The sequence below is a fragment of the Calidris pugnax genome, unplaced genomic scaffold (assembly GCF_001431845.1).
Source record: "Calidris pugnax isolate Ruff unplaced genomic scaffold, ASM143184v1 scaffold72, whole genome shotgun sequence".
Taxonomy (NCBI): Eukaryota; Metazoa; Chordata; class Aves; order Charadriiformes; family Scolopacidae; genus Calidris; species Calidris pugnax.
The window spans coordinates 305520-322195 of record NW_015090808.1 but is presented as its reverse complement, the minus strand read 5'-3'; the positions used below and the strand labels follow the sequence as shown (position 1 = coordinate 322195).

General features: G+C 49.5%; 1 protein-coding gene across 1 annotated transcript in view; it reads right to left on the bottom strand.

Moving 5' to 3' along the window:
* Window positions 1–16676, bottom strand: part of SLC4A4 (solute carrier family 4 (sodium bicarbonate cotransporter), member 4) — a 240410-nt gene that overhangs the window by 176952 nt on the left and 46782 nt on the right. Inside the window, exon 2 of the mRNA XM_014938358.1 lies at window positions 5963–6036. Within this exon, the coding sequence (XP_014793844.1) occupies window positions 5963–6036 (74 nt within the window). The remainder of the gene's footprint in view (window positions 1–5962; window positions 6037–16676) is intronic.

The window sequence follows — 16676 nt, the reverse complement described above, 5'->3', positions numbered from 1 at the left end:
CCCTGGAGGGGTTGAAGGGCAGGTTGGAGGGGGCTTTGGGCAACCTGGGCTGGTGGGAGGTGTCCCTGCCCAGGGCAGGGGGTGGCACTGGGAAGGCTTTAAGGTCCCTTCCCACCCAAACCATTCTATGATTCTGAAGCTTGAAGGTGCCACCTTTCTCAGCAAAATTAGTTTCAGCACCAGCTCAGAGTGCAGATGATGGTTCCTAAACCCATCAGAGATGGAAAAAGCCCGTCGGGGTCGGACCGGTAGGGAAACACCTTCCTCCACCACCACGTCCCTTGCGCTCAGCGCACGTGTCAGTGCAAAACTTATCACGGCTTAACGGAAAACGCCACCTTTCCCTCACAAGGGACAAGCCACACATAGAGAAGAGAAGGCTCCTGGGAGACCTTGGAGCCCCTTCCAGTCCCTCAAGGGGCTCCAGGAAAGCTGGGGAGGGACTCTGGATGAGGGAGGGGAGCCACAGGAGGAGGGGGAAGGGTTTGACCCTGCAAGAGGGGAGATGGAGCTGAGATGTGGGGAAGAACTTGTTTGGTGTGAGGGTGGTGAGAGCCTGGCCCAGGCTGGCCAGAGAAGCTGTGGCTGCCCCATCCCTGGAGGGGTTGAAGGGCAGGTTGGAGGGGGCTTTGGGCAACCTGGGCTGGTGGGAGGTGTCCCTGCCCAGGGCAGGGGGTGGCACTGGGAAGGCTTTAAGGTCCCTTCCCACCCAAACCATTCTATGATTCTGAAGCTTGAAGGTGCCACCTTTCTCAGCAAAATTAGTTTCAGCACCAGCTCAGAGTGCAGATGATGGTTCCTAAACCCATCAGAGATGGAAAAAGCCCGTCGGGGTCGGACCGGTAGGGAAACACCTTCCTCCACCACCACGTCCCTTGCGCTCAGCGCACGTGTCAGCACAAAACTTATCACGACTTAACGGAAAACGCCACCTTTCCCCTCGCAAGGGACAAGCCACACATGTTGACTCAGCTGGTCTTACAACACTTTCTCCCTTTCTCCTGCCTGCACGGCCGACCTATCGCCACTTTTATCGGCGTCTCAACTCGGACTGCAGTTCTTCTCAGGGAGCTGGGAGGAGGTGGGTGCCCACACCTTCTCACACCAACCCCAGCAACCCCAAAGCTAAACCCTGACTCCTGACCAGGGATGGAAGGTGTCTGCAATCACCAGAAGGACACCCCACGCCGTGCTGGGGAAGACAGACGCTGCTGGGAATGGCCCATAGAGATTTACCAGCGAAAAAAAAAAAAAAAAAGTGAAAAGTGATATTATCTTAACGACAAAAAAATTCCCAACGACCCACTTCAGGAGTGATTCATATTTCACAGACCTCACGGGGTTTGGACTATTGACTTAATTAAGCCACAGTCATAAAAACCGCCCCCAACTTTTCCATCAGGATTTACCATATTATCAAAAATCTGCAGCAGGACTAAACTTTTGCATTTGCTTTTGCAGGAGCAAAGCCCGAGTCAGTCTTACCACAGCAAAGCACAGCCTACTCTATTCTCTGCATATAAATTAAAGGTACCAAAGAAAATTAATTAATGAGGTACATTCTGTGCTGAGATTTTATCTGATTAGGTTTCTAATCATATTTATTTCAGAAGCAATTAAAAACTCTAACTGATACGAAACAGGTCTCCTGGCTATTTCTGAAAGTGGGGAAGGTCTGGCTACAGTCAGCCATCAAAAACTGAGGGTGGGGACGAGAGAAGAAAAAGAGAGTTAAGTAAATGGGTGAATATTGCTTGTTTCTCCAACTTTCTGCCCGTTGTTAACAAAGGTAAACTTTTTCACAATTATCTTTGCCCTTTCAACGTCTCTCTAAGTAATAATCATAGGTTTAGGGCATGACACAGCTTTCTACCAGCAAAGTGCAGTGACACAAGAGGGTCGAGAATAGAAAGGGAGGAGGGGGGAAAGCGTGGGGAGCAGTCAGCTAAAATGGGAAAAACAGTTGTGGAAATTTGTCACAAAACCCCTGCATGAAAATATATTTAACCCCCTCTATACAATAAATCCCGCAACGATAACCGCATCCATGAAAAACCTTCCACTGTAACGGCATTTTTTCCTCAGTTTGCTCCTACAATGGTGGAATCTAAGAGAAATTCTCCAGGCCCTTAATTTGGGAATCACTTGAATTTGCAGGAGAAGACCTCTCCGAGAGCAACACCCTTCAGAGCTGGACCCCAGCACCGCCGAGCCAGGGCGGCAGCGAGCCCGGGGGAAGTTACGCTTAAAGAGCCAAGAATACCTTATCTCAAAGGATAAGGTGGAGCTTTACTTTTCCCCTCTTGCAAAATTGGCGATTAAGTAATCTGTTTATGTCACACATACCAGCCCTCCTGGCAGGGGCATTACAGCAACATCTCATTACCTTCAAGGAAAGGAACGTGCCGTGCTCGAAATGAATGGGAAGGGTTTTCTCGCACGGTGGGTTCAGCTTAGGGCAGCGCCTCTTCCTCATTTCCTCACCCTCCCCTCCACCTCCCCTTAAAAAAAAAAGCCTACATTTTCACATTTCCCCACTTTTCTTCCACAGCCTGAACCCCCGACCCGGGATCCCTGCAGCTCTTCTTAACTGACCCGTAATGTCAATTAATCAATTAAGCCCTCTCATTGATAAAGACGGATAGGGGCTGAGCTGCGATGGAATAATTTTGGATGTTACCAGCTGGTATCTCTAATGAACCAGCAGCACATTCCAGCGGGGGAGCAGATGGAGGAGCCATCCCAGAGAAGCATCAAACACCCTCTGGAAGGGGCCAAGGGGACACGTTTTTGTCAGGTTCTGTGCGGTTTCTATTAATGTCACGTTTACTTTGCAAGGGCACGACCCACAGTTTGCCCCAAGCTGAGAACATCTCAACGTCCTTCTGACCAGAAATGCCCATTTTTTCCCCTCTCCTCCTTAAAATGCCAAGTCCTTCCCTCTCCCCCGCAACGCTACATAATCAAATTAGCGAGCGGCGTGGTTAATTCAGAGTTGCCATCTCCATCTCATCCCCGTAATTCCAGGTCATCCTCTACCAAGGAAATGACACGACGCTGTTTCTCTCTTTGTGCTAAAGTTATGATTCCCCCTTCCTCTCTGCTCAGGTTTGGGTTTGTTTTTTTCCCTATAATTTTGGTGAAATTAAGAGCCTTCCTGAGAAATGCGATCAAAACTGACTGCTAAGTGAAAAAAATTATTGGGAGAGGAATGGAAAGGTAAGAGAAGCAAACAACTTATGCTACGTACGTTAATTCCTCATGAAAGCAGGCCAAAAGTAAGAACTACCAGAAAAATGAAATACATCTGGAGGTGACAATTCCACTTGCTGTTACCTTCTCCTACAGAGGATGCAGGCACTGTAAGCCTTTTAGAAAAGCAAGTTATAATTATACCAGGAAAGTGGCTAAAGTGATGGAGAGCACTTCAGAGCCGACACCTCCAGGTCTCCAGACAAACACTCTCCTTGAAACCACTTCAGCTGCAGTGCAGAAACCCAGCAGAGAGACTTGAAAGTATCTGCACCAACTGTTGGCCAAAGGTCTTCAACCTGATGTTTTAGCCCTTTCCATCAGATATTAAACTGGAAGAGGGGAGATGGAGCTGAGATGTGGGGAGGAACTTGTTTGGTGTGAGGGTGGTGAGAGCCTGGCCCAGGTTGGCCAGAGAAGCTGTGGCTGCCCCATCCCTGGAGGGGTTGAAGGGCAGGTTGGAGGGGGCTTGGAGCAACCTGGGCTGGTGGGAGGTGTCCCTGCCCAGGGCAGGGGGGGGCACTGGGGGGGCTTCCAACCCAAACCATTCTGTGAGTCTGCAGCTCTACACATGCAGGCTATGACCGTACCTTGCACACATTAAATGCACTTATATACAGGACACATAGCTGTGTAAGCCTTAGATATGGGTTAGTGATGAGTTTGTCAGTGTTGGGTTGGTGGTTGGACTCGATGATCTGAAAGGTCCCTTCCAACCTCAGCAACTACAATTCTACTGAGCTGAGCACACACATCTTCCCCTCTATGGCAAATAAGACATCTCCAGAACACCAAAGCCTGTACTAATTACACGTGCTGTGAAAATGCCCCAGATTTGCCCAGTGCTCTATGAATTCAAGGTTGTCCCACTCCAGAAGAGTGGAGGAGCTGAGCAGTATCTCACCAACCCCACCATCCATGCACAGATGCTACAGCCTTGGCCCCACCACAGACGGCAGCTCCTTTTGGGATTTAGCTGGGTCATTTGGGGAATCCTGGTGAGAAATCACGGTGCTGCCTCCAGCACGAAGGAGGGACTGAGCCCGTCACGCAGCTCCAGATCTCCCCAGAGAGAGACAATGAGAAATTACTGTGTGCAATTAGAAATACTTCACCTCCTCACCCCAGCGAGATGCTCCGCCACCGCTCTGTTCGCCCAAATAAATCAAACCGAGGGTGACACACTAAATCACACATGGGGCAACACACACCACAACAGCACGTGGCCACGTTTCAGACTGGGAAATAAATGTTCTCCTTCTCTCCCCCCTCGCATCTTCCCGCTCTGCCAAAGTATCCCTTATTCCACCAGCAGAAGGCTCCTACAAAAGCCCCACCATCCCAACCCTGCAGACAGCAAACGGCCTCATTAAACCCAACAGGATGATTTACAGCTCCTGAGCACAGATTCCTTCAGACAAGGGTGGAAGAAAACGCAGCCTTTTCCACGGAAACGACTGGTTTGATATGCGGGAAATGCTCTAATCTATCTTTTTGGAGATTATTTTCTTTCATACTGCTCGGTCCTTCACCGTCCGTTACCAGCTGACATGGCTGTAACCCTACACTTTTCAAAAGATTTTAAACCCCAAAGCCACAGGCATTTATTTGCAAATAAAGAAATTAGAATCAAATTATCTACTTAAGTCAAGAGGGAAGGATAGCACCAGGAGGTGAAATTCTGGCCTCCTTTCCCTTCCAGGTAGAGTACGTACCCCACCACCCTTCCTCCTTCTCCCCCACTCGTTTATCAAGCACACAGTCAACTGCTCCTCATAAAAACAAGAAAAAGAGAATTTCCTGCAAATAATTCATTCCTATCAACTCAATAATTTTCCACCAACAACCTTAAACTGAACTCCTTCAAATTCCTTTTACCTTCGGGATTTCACAACATCTTTCGTTACAGAGAAAATGAAAACAGTTTCCAAGGAGCCTCCTCCTTTCCTGAAAAGTGGAGAAACTGTTTGCTCTGTTCAAAAGTTCCTCTTTGAGGGGAAAAGCCTCCTCTTTGTGCCTCCTAAGCTAAAAGGATAAAAGGACAACCCCTCGGTACCAATTCTGCTGCTTTTTCCAGTTCCCTTCTCCACCTGCCACCAAATTCCTGCACTTCCAAGTGCCAGCATTGCCAAAACTGTGCTCATAGGGGGAAAAAAAAAAACCAAAACCACCAATATTTCAGGGCCACTCTGCAAAACACAGCAAACAGGGTTTCACGGGAATGTGTGCCGGCAGCACGTAACGACATTCCCTCCTGAACCCAAAAAGAGGATTTCTTTAAAAAAAGTCAGTTTTGCCCCGCTCCAGCTCACCAAACACACAGAGCCACCGCTCAGAAGACTCACACAGAAGCTTTTCCCCAAAAGCTCCCCTTCTTCATTAAATTATTCAAGATTATTTACTCATTTTTGCTAAGGCAACAAAAGGGAACGTATATTGCACGGATGCTCTTGCCCGTTTGCAACGGTTGGGAAGGCGCACCCCGATTTTTATGATTTTATTTATTTTATTTTATTTTCCCCTCCCCAAGCAGCACAGTAGCTACTTGCTATAAACACAACCGAAAACATCTGGAACACCTGCTGTTTCAGGCAGTTTTAGGATTAATTACTAAGGTTATTAATAAAGGTGCCTGTGTGGCTGGGACACACAAATTGCCACGGCAGCCTTTTTTTTGTTTTCCTCCCCGCAGCAGCCCGAGGTCTCTTACCTTCCACCTCTTCTTCGTCGCACACATGCTTAAGGAAGGAAGCCCCTCTATCCAGGACGGCCTCGTCCTCCATCCTATAGTAATAGAAAAGAAAAAAGGAATGCTCAGACTTCTCCTGGAGCGAGGTGTTTGACCCAGCCCAGGTCCTGGGCAGGTTAACTTGCAGGCTGTTGGTCATGTTCCCTGGGGCTCTGCTGCTCTCCCTCCAGCGCCCGCCGTGCCTTCATAGAGCTCCTTCTCAAACGCCGTGGGGTTTAAGCTGGTCCAGTTCTAACCTTGAGAGGACATGGGCGGTGACAGGTGGGAGAAAGGTAATCCCAGCTACAAGTCTTTGGCCTTTCCTTGGTGGTTTTGCTTTTTGTTGTTTGGTTTTTTTCCCCGTTTCTCGCTTGTTTTGTTGCTTGGTGGGTTTTTTTTCCCCCTTCCACCTTTTTTCTTATTTTTTTTCCCCCCCAAAAAAGCCGTACGCAAGCACGCACGAAGAAGCAAATTTGGGGCCGTCTGTGCAACAGCCGAGTTTGTGGAATTCCAGTTTAATCCCTTTTTTAAGTTCTTCTGAAGGAGCCGGGCTGCAGAACGGCGCGCACAAGGGAGCCCACGTATTACACACTCACACACACAGACACACACGCGTGTGAGAATGCCCCCAGGGGGGGAAAACCAGCCTCTTAATACACTTGTGTCACATGCCAGCCCTGCAGAAAGCTGCCATACGGGGGATTATCCGCCACCCCGGCTGCAGCCAGCCAGGCCACCCCAGCCCTCACTTATGTGTGTCACCCATTCATTCATTCATCCCTTTGGGGACCTGCCGTCTTTTTTTCCCCTCCCTTTTTCTCTCCACTTCTTTATCTGCTTCTTTTCTACACACACACACTCCTAATTCTGCCCTCTCCATCACGGGATCCATGGGAAGGGGGTGCCACTGCCTTTCACCCCCAAAATAAGTCCCTCTGGGCTTTCCCAGGGCTCATCCGCAAAGGCATTTTTGACAAGCAAATGCTAAAATAACAAAATGAATTAAAACAAAAAAATCTAGCTGTGTTAAATAATCTCCTTTCCTGTCACTTAGAGGCTAAGCACACATTTGCTGCTCGCTGGGGAAGCTTTTTATCTTCATACAACCGGGGACCGAGCTGGGAACCTTTTTTTTTTATCAATGGTGAGAAACAGGCATTATGTGGGTAACAATTAAAAAAATAAAACGTCGTTTTTCCTTATATTCCCTAGAGGGAATTAGGGACAAACTCGGTACAAAAGGAGACAAAGCCTTCCAAGCTCCTTCACGTCCCTCTCGCTTCCACTCGTGACCCTGCAAGATCCTCCAAGTGCATTGGCAGCAAAAATACAGGTTGTTTTTGGTTTTTTTTAAGGGCACATTCAAATTCTGGAGAGTGTAAAAACCTGAGTGGGTGAACATCAAGGAATTACAATGCCTTAGGGTACCTACCGTGCATGTCAATGCCCACCTGAACCAAAAACATAAAAAAAACAAAGAAAAAAACCCCAAAAACCCCACTTCAGCCACAAAATAAAGGACCAAAGTCCTTGTTTTCTGAAAGTAGTAGCCCATCTCCCATCCTCACCAAGTTTTCCTCCACCTCAACCCCCTTCACTAAGACACCACTGGCCTCATCCTTGGTCTTATTCCACAGCTCAGCTCCCACCAACAAGTCTCAAACACATCACAGAGAAAAAAAGGACTAAACTCCTGATTTTGGAAAAGTCCCCTCTCCCAGGCAGCCCCTACCCTGGGGCAGAAGGGGCTGGACCAGCTTTTTGCCACCAAAACACACAGAACCACCACTCAGGAGCTCACACAGAAGCTTTTCCCCAAAGCTCCCCTTTGGACCAGCTTTTTGCCACCAAAACACACAGAGCCACCACTCAGGAGCCTCACACGGCAGCTTTTCCCCAAAGCTCCCCTTCTTCATTAAATTATTCAAGATTATTTACTCATTTTTGCTAAGGCAACAAAAGGGAACGTATATTGAAGGCGCACCCCGATTTCTATGATTTTATTTTCTTTTCTTTTCCCCTCCCCAAGCAGCACAGTAGCTCCTTGCTATAAACACAACCGAAAACATCTGGAACAGATGGGCCTGGATTTCCAGACACAAACCCAAACCGCACGCGCTTTATTACTCTGTAAAGTCTCTCCTTACGGCACCAAGGGGCCCCCACCGCCCCCCACCACGTCCTATTCCTACACTCAAAGGAAATAAAAAAGGAATTGCTTCCCCAGCTCCCTTCCACCGAGGGAAATCTCTGCTCCAAGGGACCCCCACGCTTCCCCCCAACCCTCCCACATTTATTTTTTTCCCCCTCCTTGGATCTGTTTATTATTAAACAGGTTTTTTTTGCCGCAGAGGGTTGGAAAACTGCTTTTGCAGATACTTTCCTCCGAAGGAGCTGGTGGGGGGGTTTAAAGGGCCAGGAATAGAGCCTTGGCACCGTGCCCCGACTCTAATCCACGGGAGCTGAGGGATTAGACTCCCCAGCGCCACCTCCCCTGACTTGGTCTTTTCTGCCCTTCTCGGATAACCCCAGGATTTCTTCAGGGCAAGAATAATAAAAAAACCCACAAAAAACCAGAAAGAAAACATCCTCGATGAATTTTCACAGGGGGAACTGTTCCAGCCCCCTGGAATTTTTCAAATAACACGAAGGGGGAATTGCAGAAATCAAAAAAGAAACCAACAAAAATTAAAATAAAATAAATTGATAGAAAAAAAATCACATGAAACAACAAGAAAATCTTCACTTGTGTTTTGGGGGGAAAACTGGCCCTATAAGTGAAGCGCTGCAGCAAGGAAAGGAATTTTCACCACCCCATGGAGGAGATGGGTAGAAGGACACTGGACAGAAGAAAGGGTAGAAATGTGTTTAGGGCCTCTAAACAGAAATGTACCTTGTTTTAAGGTTTGTTTACCAGCTCCTTGCATTCAGGTAAAAAGCACGGGACATCTGGACACTTTTTATATAAATCCATATCCCCATTAATGCTCCTGCAAAGTTCTGGAAAACAAACTTTAAAAATTAATTAAAAAAATATTGGGTGTCTATTTTCAGAGCCTAGATCTGACAGAATATACTCAAAGTGGGAAAAAAAAAAATAAAAATATGAGTATGAGCTCTTTGAGTAATTGGCCTCTCCGGGCAGATAATGAGGTCGGTACCAAAGGTGTTTTTAGAAGTGACATTTATGTGTCGATAGGGTTTTAACAAGAGTCACACGTTGCCCACGACACAGCGTGGGGCTCCAGGACTCCACTTGCAGAGCACGGGCAGACACGGCTCCCAGCCATCCCCTGGGAACCCCAGACTCCCCAGAACAAAACCAATTTAATGCTAACAGGGATCCCGGGCTTCATAACGGACAGAAAAGGGAGTTTAAAATGGGAGAAAGTGAAGGAAATCAAACAGCACAAAGCCGAAAAGAAGGGGGAAAGTCTCTTCCCCAGCCAGCAGAGCCCACCCTGAGGAGGGAGCGAGTCCATGTGCCTCAACTCTGGGGAATTTGGGAGATAAAGAGCATTTCTGAGCGGCCAGAGGTAGCACAGCAAACCTCATTTGGGTTCTACGGGAGCTGTGGCTCCAGACCAAATCACTTAGAATCATGGAATAGTTTGGGTTGGAAGGGACCTTAAAGCTCACCCAGTGCCACCCCCTGCCCTGGGCAGGGACACCTCCCACCACACCAGGTTGCTCCAAGCCCCCTCCAACCTGGCCTTCAACCCCTCCAGGGATGGGGCAGCCACAGCTTCTCTGGCCAACCTGGGCCAGGCTCTCACCACCCTCACACCAAACAAGTTCTGCCCCACAGCTCAGCTCCATCTCCCCTCTTGCAGGGTCAAACCCTTCCCCCTCCTCCTAGGGCTCCCCTCCCTCATCCAGAGTCCCTCCCCATCTCTCCTGGAGCCCCCCTTCTTTAGGGACTGGAAGGGGCTCCAAGGTCTCCCCGGAGCCTTCTCTTCTCCAGGCTGAACCCCCCAACTCTCTCAGCCTGTCCTCACAGCAGAGGGGCTCCAGCCCTCCCAGCATCTCCATGGCCTCCTCTTGCCCCACTCCAACAGCTCCATGTCCTTCCTGTGCTGAGGACTCCAGAGCTGGACACAGTGCTCCAGGTGGGGTCTCACCAGAGCACGGCAGAATCATTATCTGTGATAAGCTGAAAAAAACCACCCAATTACAGCAAACTCCTCATCTCCCTCCCCTTGGCCACACTTTTCTGACAGTCTCCATTTTGCTCATCCCGTTATCAGTTCTTCCCAAGCATCTCCTTGGTAGAGCACCGAGCAACACCTCTTCAAAGAGGTCTAAAGCAGCATGGTCACCTCGGCTTCCCTGTCCCCTGTCTCCAAAGCCAGTCCCCTCCATCCTTCCTGATGGACAGAGCGCTGCCACCGCTTGGCCACCACGACCTGTAGGACACCGGCCACCCAGGCCAGCGCTTTTACAACGCCGTGATTTATGGGGGAAAAAGAGGGAAACCCAAAATTTGGAGTAAATAAAGGTGAGGGGCTGGTGTGGCATACACCTCGCTCCGGGGAACCGACCCGGGACGCAGCTGGGGAGCAAGAAACCAGAGTTACGACTCGCTGATAAGCTTTTACGATCCCGCCCATTTCAAACCTCTTTTGCAATCAGGAAGAGATTCCAGCAAACTCTGGACTGAATAATTTAAAAAAAAACACAAGCAAAACAAAACCAACAAAAACCCCACAACCCCCCGAAGCCAGCTGTAACCGAACCGGAGAGTGTGAGGCAGAGTCCATGTGAAAGTCACGTTTAAAGAGCAATAACCCCGGGGCACTGAGGGTGTCAACAGCTCCGGGAAGGAGAGAGGGTTGTGAAAGTTGGGTTCCAGAGCAGCATCGCCCAACAGCCGTGGGTTGGACCTGCCAACCACAGCATGTCCATCCCACCACACAGTCCCCGGCTCCTGCGGGTGGGCAGGACACAAAGGAAGTAAGGTCTTCCTGAGCATGTGGAATCCACCACCCTCGTCTTCTTCTCAGAGCCCGGCATCATTTACCCAGCAGGACTTTTGCCCCAGAAAACAGAATCACAGCATGGTGGGGGCTGGAAGGGACCTCTGGAGATCATCTCCTCCAACCCCCTGCCACAGCAGGGTCACCCACAGCAGGTCCCACAGGAACGTGTCCAGGTGGGCTTGAGTATCTCCAGAGACTCCACCACCTCTCTGGGCAGCCTCTGCCAGGGCTCTGTCACCCTCACACCAAACAAGTTCCTCCTCATGTTTAGGTGGAACTTCCCACATTCCAGCTTATGTCCATTGCCCCTTGTCCTGTCACCACCGAGCACCACTGAGACAAGCCTGACCCCATCCTCTTGCCACCTGCCCTTTAGATATTGATGAGATCCCCCCCAGGCTGCTCTTCTCCAGGTTAAAAAGACCCAGGTCTCTCAGCCTTTCCTCAGCAGAGAGATGCTCCAGTCCCTTCATCATCTTTGTATCTTCTGCCGAACTCTCTCCAGTTTCTTGAACCTGTCCTTGAACTGAGGAGCCCAGAACTGGTCCCAGTGCTCCAGATGGGGCCTCCCCAGGGCAGAGCAGAGGGGGAGGATGACCTCCCTCCACCTGCTGGCCATGCTCTTTTTAATGCACCCCAGGAGACCACTGGCCCTCTTGGCCACAAGGACACATTGCTGGCTCATGGGCAACTTGTTGTCCGCCAGGACTTCAAGGTCTCTCTACAGAGCTGCTTCCCAGCAGGTGACCCCCCAACCTACCTATAAAGCTACAGATAACTATAACTGCTATCCATAAAGCACAGCGGGAGCACTTCAGGTGGAGATGCTGGGAAGAAGAGAGAACAACCACCTCTGACCAGGTCATCTGCTTGGATGCTCCAAGAGGCACTACTCAAAGGACTCCTGCACCTCTGCAACCTCTCCCTGCACTGCCAAGGAGTGACTCGTGAACATACCTCACCTGCAGTTGCTGCTGGTCACAGAATCATAGAAAGGTTTGGGTTGGAAGGGACCTTAAAGATGCCCCTGTTCCAACTCCATCTGGTTATTGCAACCAGAGCTGGAAAAGAGAAACGCAATGTGGCTTGCAAGGAACAGCCCCAGCCCCACACAGCTCCCCACAAGACATAAGAAGCCCACTCATAACAACCAAGCTGGCACTCAAGAGTCCTTCACAGGACCAGGACAAGAGGTAATGGGCAGAAACTTGAACATAGAAAGTTCCACCAAAATATGAGGAGGATTGAAGGTGGCAAAGCCCTGGCAGAGGCTGCCCAGAGAGGTGGTGGAGTCCCCCTCTGGAGACATTCCAAACCCGGCTAGACACGTTCCTGTGGGACCTGCTCTGGGTGACCCAGCAGGGGGTTGGAGGAGATGATCTCCAGAGGTCCCTTCCAACCCCAAACTATTCTGTGATTCTGTGACCGAGACACGCTCTCCACCACCAAAACTCCTTGTGACAAGCAGCATCAGTCAACCGTCAACAGTGGATGGAAGAACACAGCCATCAGCCAGAGCTGGAGGCTCTCACAGATGGGATGCACGGGGCCTGGACCTGAGCAGGGAGAAGAGCCACCAAGGACTTCCCCACCAGTGACAACCGCTCCCTTCAGCAAGCCACCCAAGTCAGATGCTGTCTGTGTGTATGTGTCCCAAAGTCAATAAGCTCCACAGGCTGCTTCCATCAACAGGCTGCGGAGACAGAAATAATATCATTTCTTTCCTCTGCAACCCGTGAAGCGTCGGGACGCTGCGGTGACAGTGGCCAAACTCGGAAGGAGCCTTGGTCCCAAGTGATGCTCCCACAGCCCGTACGCAGATGCTTGAATAAACAGCCCCAACAGAAGGATTCGTTTTTAGAGGCTCTATGTGTTTTGTTTTTCTCATGTCCTTGCATATGGGCTCCATCACAGGGGAAAAAGAACTTCTGACTGCGCTCAGCCCGGTCTGGTTGATGCACTTTGGGAACGCGTTGCCAAATTTATCTTGGATGCATTTTCCCCCGGCAGCGTTTATTTATGCACTTTTTCAGCAAAAAAAAGGAGCAGAAGAGGACAGAAGCCTCTGCTTTCTGCAGCAAGAACTTGCCCTATAATATTTTAAAATCCAAACATAAACCCAGTTTCTATTAAAATAATCAACAGGGGACTGATACCCAAGATCACTGCTTTGCAGAATGAGTAGAGCAGACCCAGAATGACTCATCTCAATTCTTCCCCCTCCTGCAGACCCCCTGTCTGAGCAGAAAACGCTGTCTCCTCTCTCTGGAGCAACACCAGCCATCTCCTGTACAGACCCCTGAGACACCAGATGGTGCTACGAGACCAAAATCTGCAGGCAAAGTGACAAAGCACCCTTTTTCCTGACAACGTAAGAAAAGGCTGGATCGGACACAACCTCAAAGCTTTGCCTTTTTGTGGTACCAACCCCTATTTTCCAGCTGCAATGAAACCACCAGCCCGTGTGGGACCACGATGCGGGTGACACAGTTGGTGATTACTTCTGCACATAAGGAGGGAACAAGGAGGAAACAAAAATGAAGAAAGCTTTGCAAGTTTGTCACCTTACTGCCAACTGACCAGCAACCACACATTTGGGAGGACTCATCTTTTCCAAGGGCACGTGAGGACACACAGGTTCGCTGGTGCTTGCTCCTGTCACAGAATCTTCTAGGTTGGAAGGGACCTCAAAGATCATCTTGTCCAACCGTCAACCCAACTGACAAAAATAGACACCCACACAACAAACAAGGAGCATCACCATCACTAAACCATACCTCCCAGCACTACATCAACCTGTCTTTTGAACACCTCCAGGGATGGTGCCTCAACCACCTCCCTGGTCAGCCCATTCCAATGCTGATGACCCTTTCAGTGAAAAAATTTTTCCTAATATCCAGCCTGAACCTCCCCTGGCGTAACTTGAGGCCATTTCCTCTCGTCCTGTCGCCTGGGACTTGGGAGAAGAGACCGACCCCCACCTCTCTACACCCTCCTTTCAGGGAGTTGGAGAGAGCCAGAAGGTCTCCCCTCAGCCTCCTCTTCTCCAGGCTGAACCCCCCCAGCTCCCTCAGCCTCTCCTCACAAGACTTGTGCTCCAGACCCCTCACCATCTTTGTTGCCCTTCTCTGGACCCGCTCTGGTCCCTTGAGCATGACAGCGACATGAGCCTGTCGTTCCTCGAGACTGGAGCCATCTTTGTTGCCCTTCTCTGGACCTGCTCTGGTCCCTTGAGCATGACAGCGACGTGAGCCTGTCGTTCCTCGAGACTGGAACACACCTGCTAAAGGGCTCTGGAGCAACGAGGAGGGAACCACAGGGCAGGTATGTCCCTCAACAGCCCAGAGAAATCACTGAGCTCCCAGTCTTCCCCTCCCTTCAGGGCCTGTTGTGGAAGTTCACCGAGTTCTGACACCCCCTGTGGATGACATCCCCTGAAGGCTGACTCTCAGCTTTCGTGCTACATCTTCCCCTCCCTTCAGGGCCTGTTGTGGAAGTCCACCGAGTTCTGACATCCCCTGTGGATGACACCCCCTGAAGGTGACTCTCAGCTTTCATGCTACATTCAGTATTTCCTTGAGAACAAGCCATTTAAACAGACTCATTCTCTCAGAAACCTCCTTTCTGAGCCGTTGCCTCCCCATCAGCATCTCAGATGGTGTTTCCTGCAGGCAGCCCACTGCTCCTGCCCATTTGGTCCATCCCAACATCTTCCCCCTCCACACGCACCGTGGTCTCCTCGGCTGGTCATGAAGCCCCAGATGAAGCACAACCCAATGCTACCAGTGCCTCTGAGCAATCAAGGAGAATGCAAGCCCCAAAACAGGTTATTTGCTTGAAACATCTCCATTACATGGATTTAACTCCAAAAGACATCACCCCTTCGTTCAGTAATACTGTGCCGTGCTATTTAGATTACTACAACTGCTTTAGTATTAATGAGACATTTTTGTAAAGTGGGAGAGACTTTAACTGGTTTTGGTTTTTAACAAACTCCCAGTTAAGTGATCTCATTGTCACGTGAAACGTTTCACCCCACAGAGGTGTTCTCAGGGGTTGCAATTAAGTCCCATTATGGGATTTAAATACGAGTGTCAGTTCTTGACCAAACTTTGTTTTCAAAAAACTCCTACTGACTGGAACATCAAGAACTCCACAGGTTTATCTCAACTCAGGGGTGAAGCCTCCAGGAGCACCGTCCTGAAACCAGGGCAGGGATTCTTTGCATTTATTTTCACACAACAAGTTCTACCATTTGGATTCCAATTTGAGTCTCCGACGACGTCGGGAGAACTGCTCGACTTGGATACGCTCCAAAAACGAAGTAACTACTAGGAAAAATAACGAGGGGCGAATAAAATGGAAGCTTTCTTCTGCACAAACAAGAAAGTAACATTATCACAACACGGGGAAACACGAGAGGAGAGGCTGGCACTGCACCCCGGGGTAGGTGCAGCAGTTGAAGCCACTGTTTTATTATGTTTAGATTGCTTACGATAAAATGACACCACTCTATAAAAACTGATAAAGTCAGCTGCCTGTTTGCATTCCTTTCCTTCTCTTAAAGGAACCCACGGGGCTGTGACTGGAGACGTACCAGCTGGGAGAAGTCCACATTTCAATCCTGCTCGACGTGGAGCTGGTGGAAGCTGGGCTGAAGCCCTCTCTCCAGCAGGACGAGGTGAAGCCCTGCTGCCCAGCACCCGACATCTTCCCCAAATCTCTGCGAGATTCAAGGGAGCTGGAGCCAGGGAAAGAAACTCAAGATTGGGCTGACGTGGAAGCTTCAGGAGATGAGCCCATCAACAGGAAGAAGGGATTTCTGACTGCAAATATTATGAATGTATCTGTTAGAGGCTAACATAAACCAGGCGTCCTCGCAGCTTCGCTTGCTGCAAAGGGGGACACATAAATCACAGCAGCAGCTTCTCGAGAGGCAGAACGGTGTCAGGTTTTAAACCCACAAGCAGTCGTGGCTTTTTCCTAAAAATTATCATTTCAAGGCAGCCTGTGGGATCTGATTATTTTTTTTACCATTTATTCCTGTGACAATGTCACATCCTGCAACACTTTTGTTCCAATTTTATGCCTTATTGGGCCACTTTCTACTTGACCTTGCTCTACACATCCAATTGTTGATCCCTATATTTTTTTTCAGTTTTGCATACTAACAGAAAAAAGAAAAGAGGTTCAATTTTGGCACAAAAAAGTTCCTAAAATATCCCCCACCTTCTTCAAAACATGTGCTTGGGAAAAAAAAAAGTTAGCAAATTCTTAGAAATAGTTCAAAAATGGGAAAGTGGCAGGAGGAGAGAGCACTTTTCAGGAACGGATTGGACAAGAAAGCACAAATGAAAAGATGAAGACATACAGCATGTGTTTGCCCCACTTAAAAAAAATTTGGCAGCACACAGAATCACAGCATGATATGAGGTTGGAAGGGAGCTCTGGAGATCATCTCCTCCAACCCCCTGCCACAGCAGGGTCACCCAGAGCAGGTCCCACAGGAACGTGTCCAGGTGGGGTTGGAATGTCTCCAGAGAAGGAGACTCCACCACCTCTCTGGGCAGCCTCTGCCAGGGCTCTGCCACCCTCACACCAAACAAGTTCCTCCTCATGTTGAGATGGAACTTCCCATGTTCCAGTTTGTGCCCATTCCCTCTTGTCCTGTCCCTGGGCACCACTGAAAAAAGCCTGGCCCCATCCTCCTGACACCC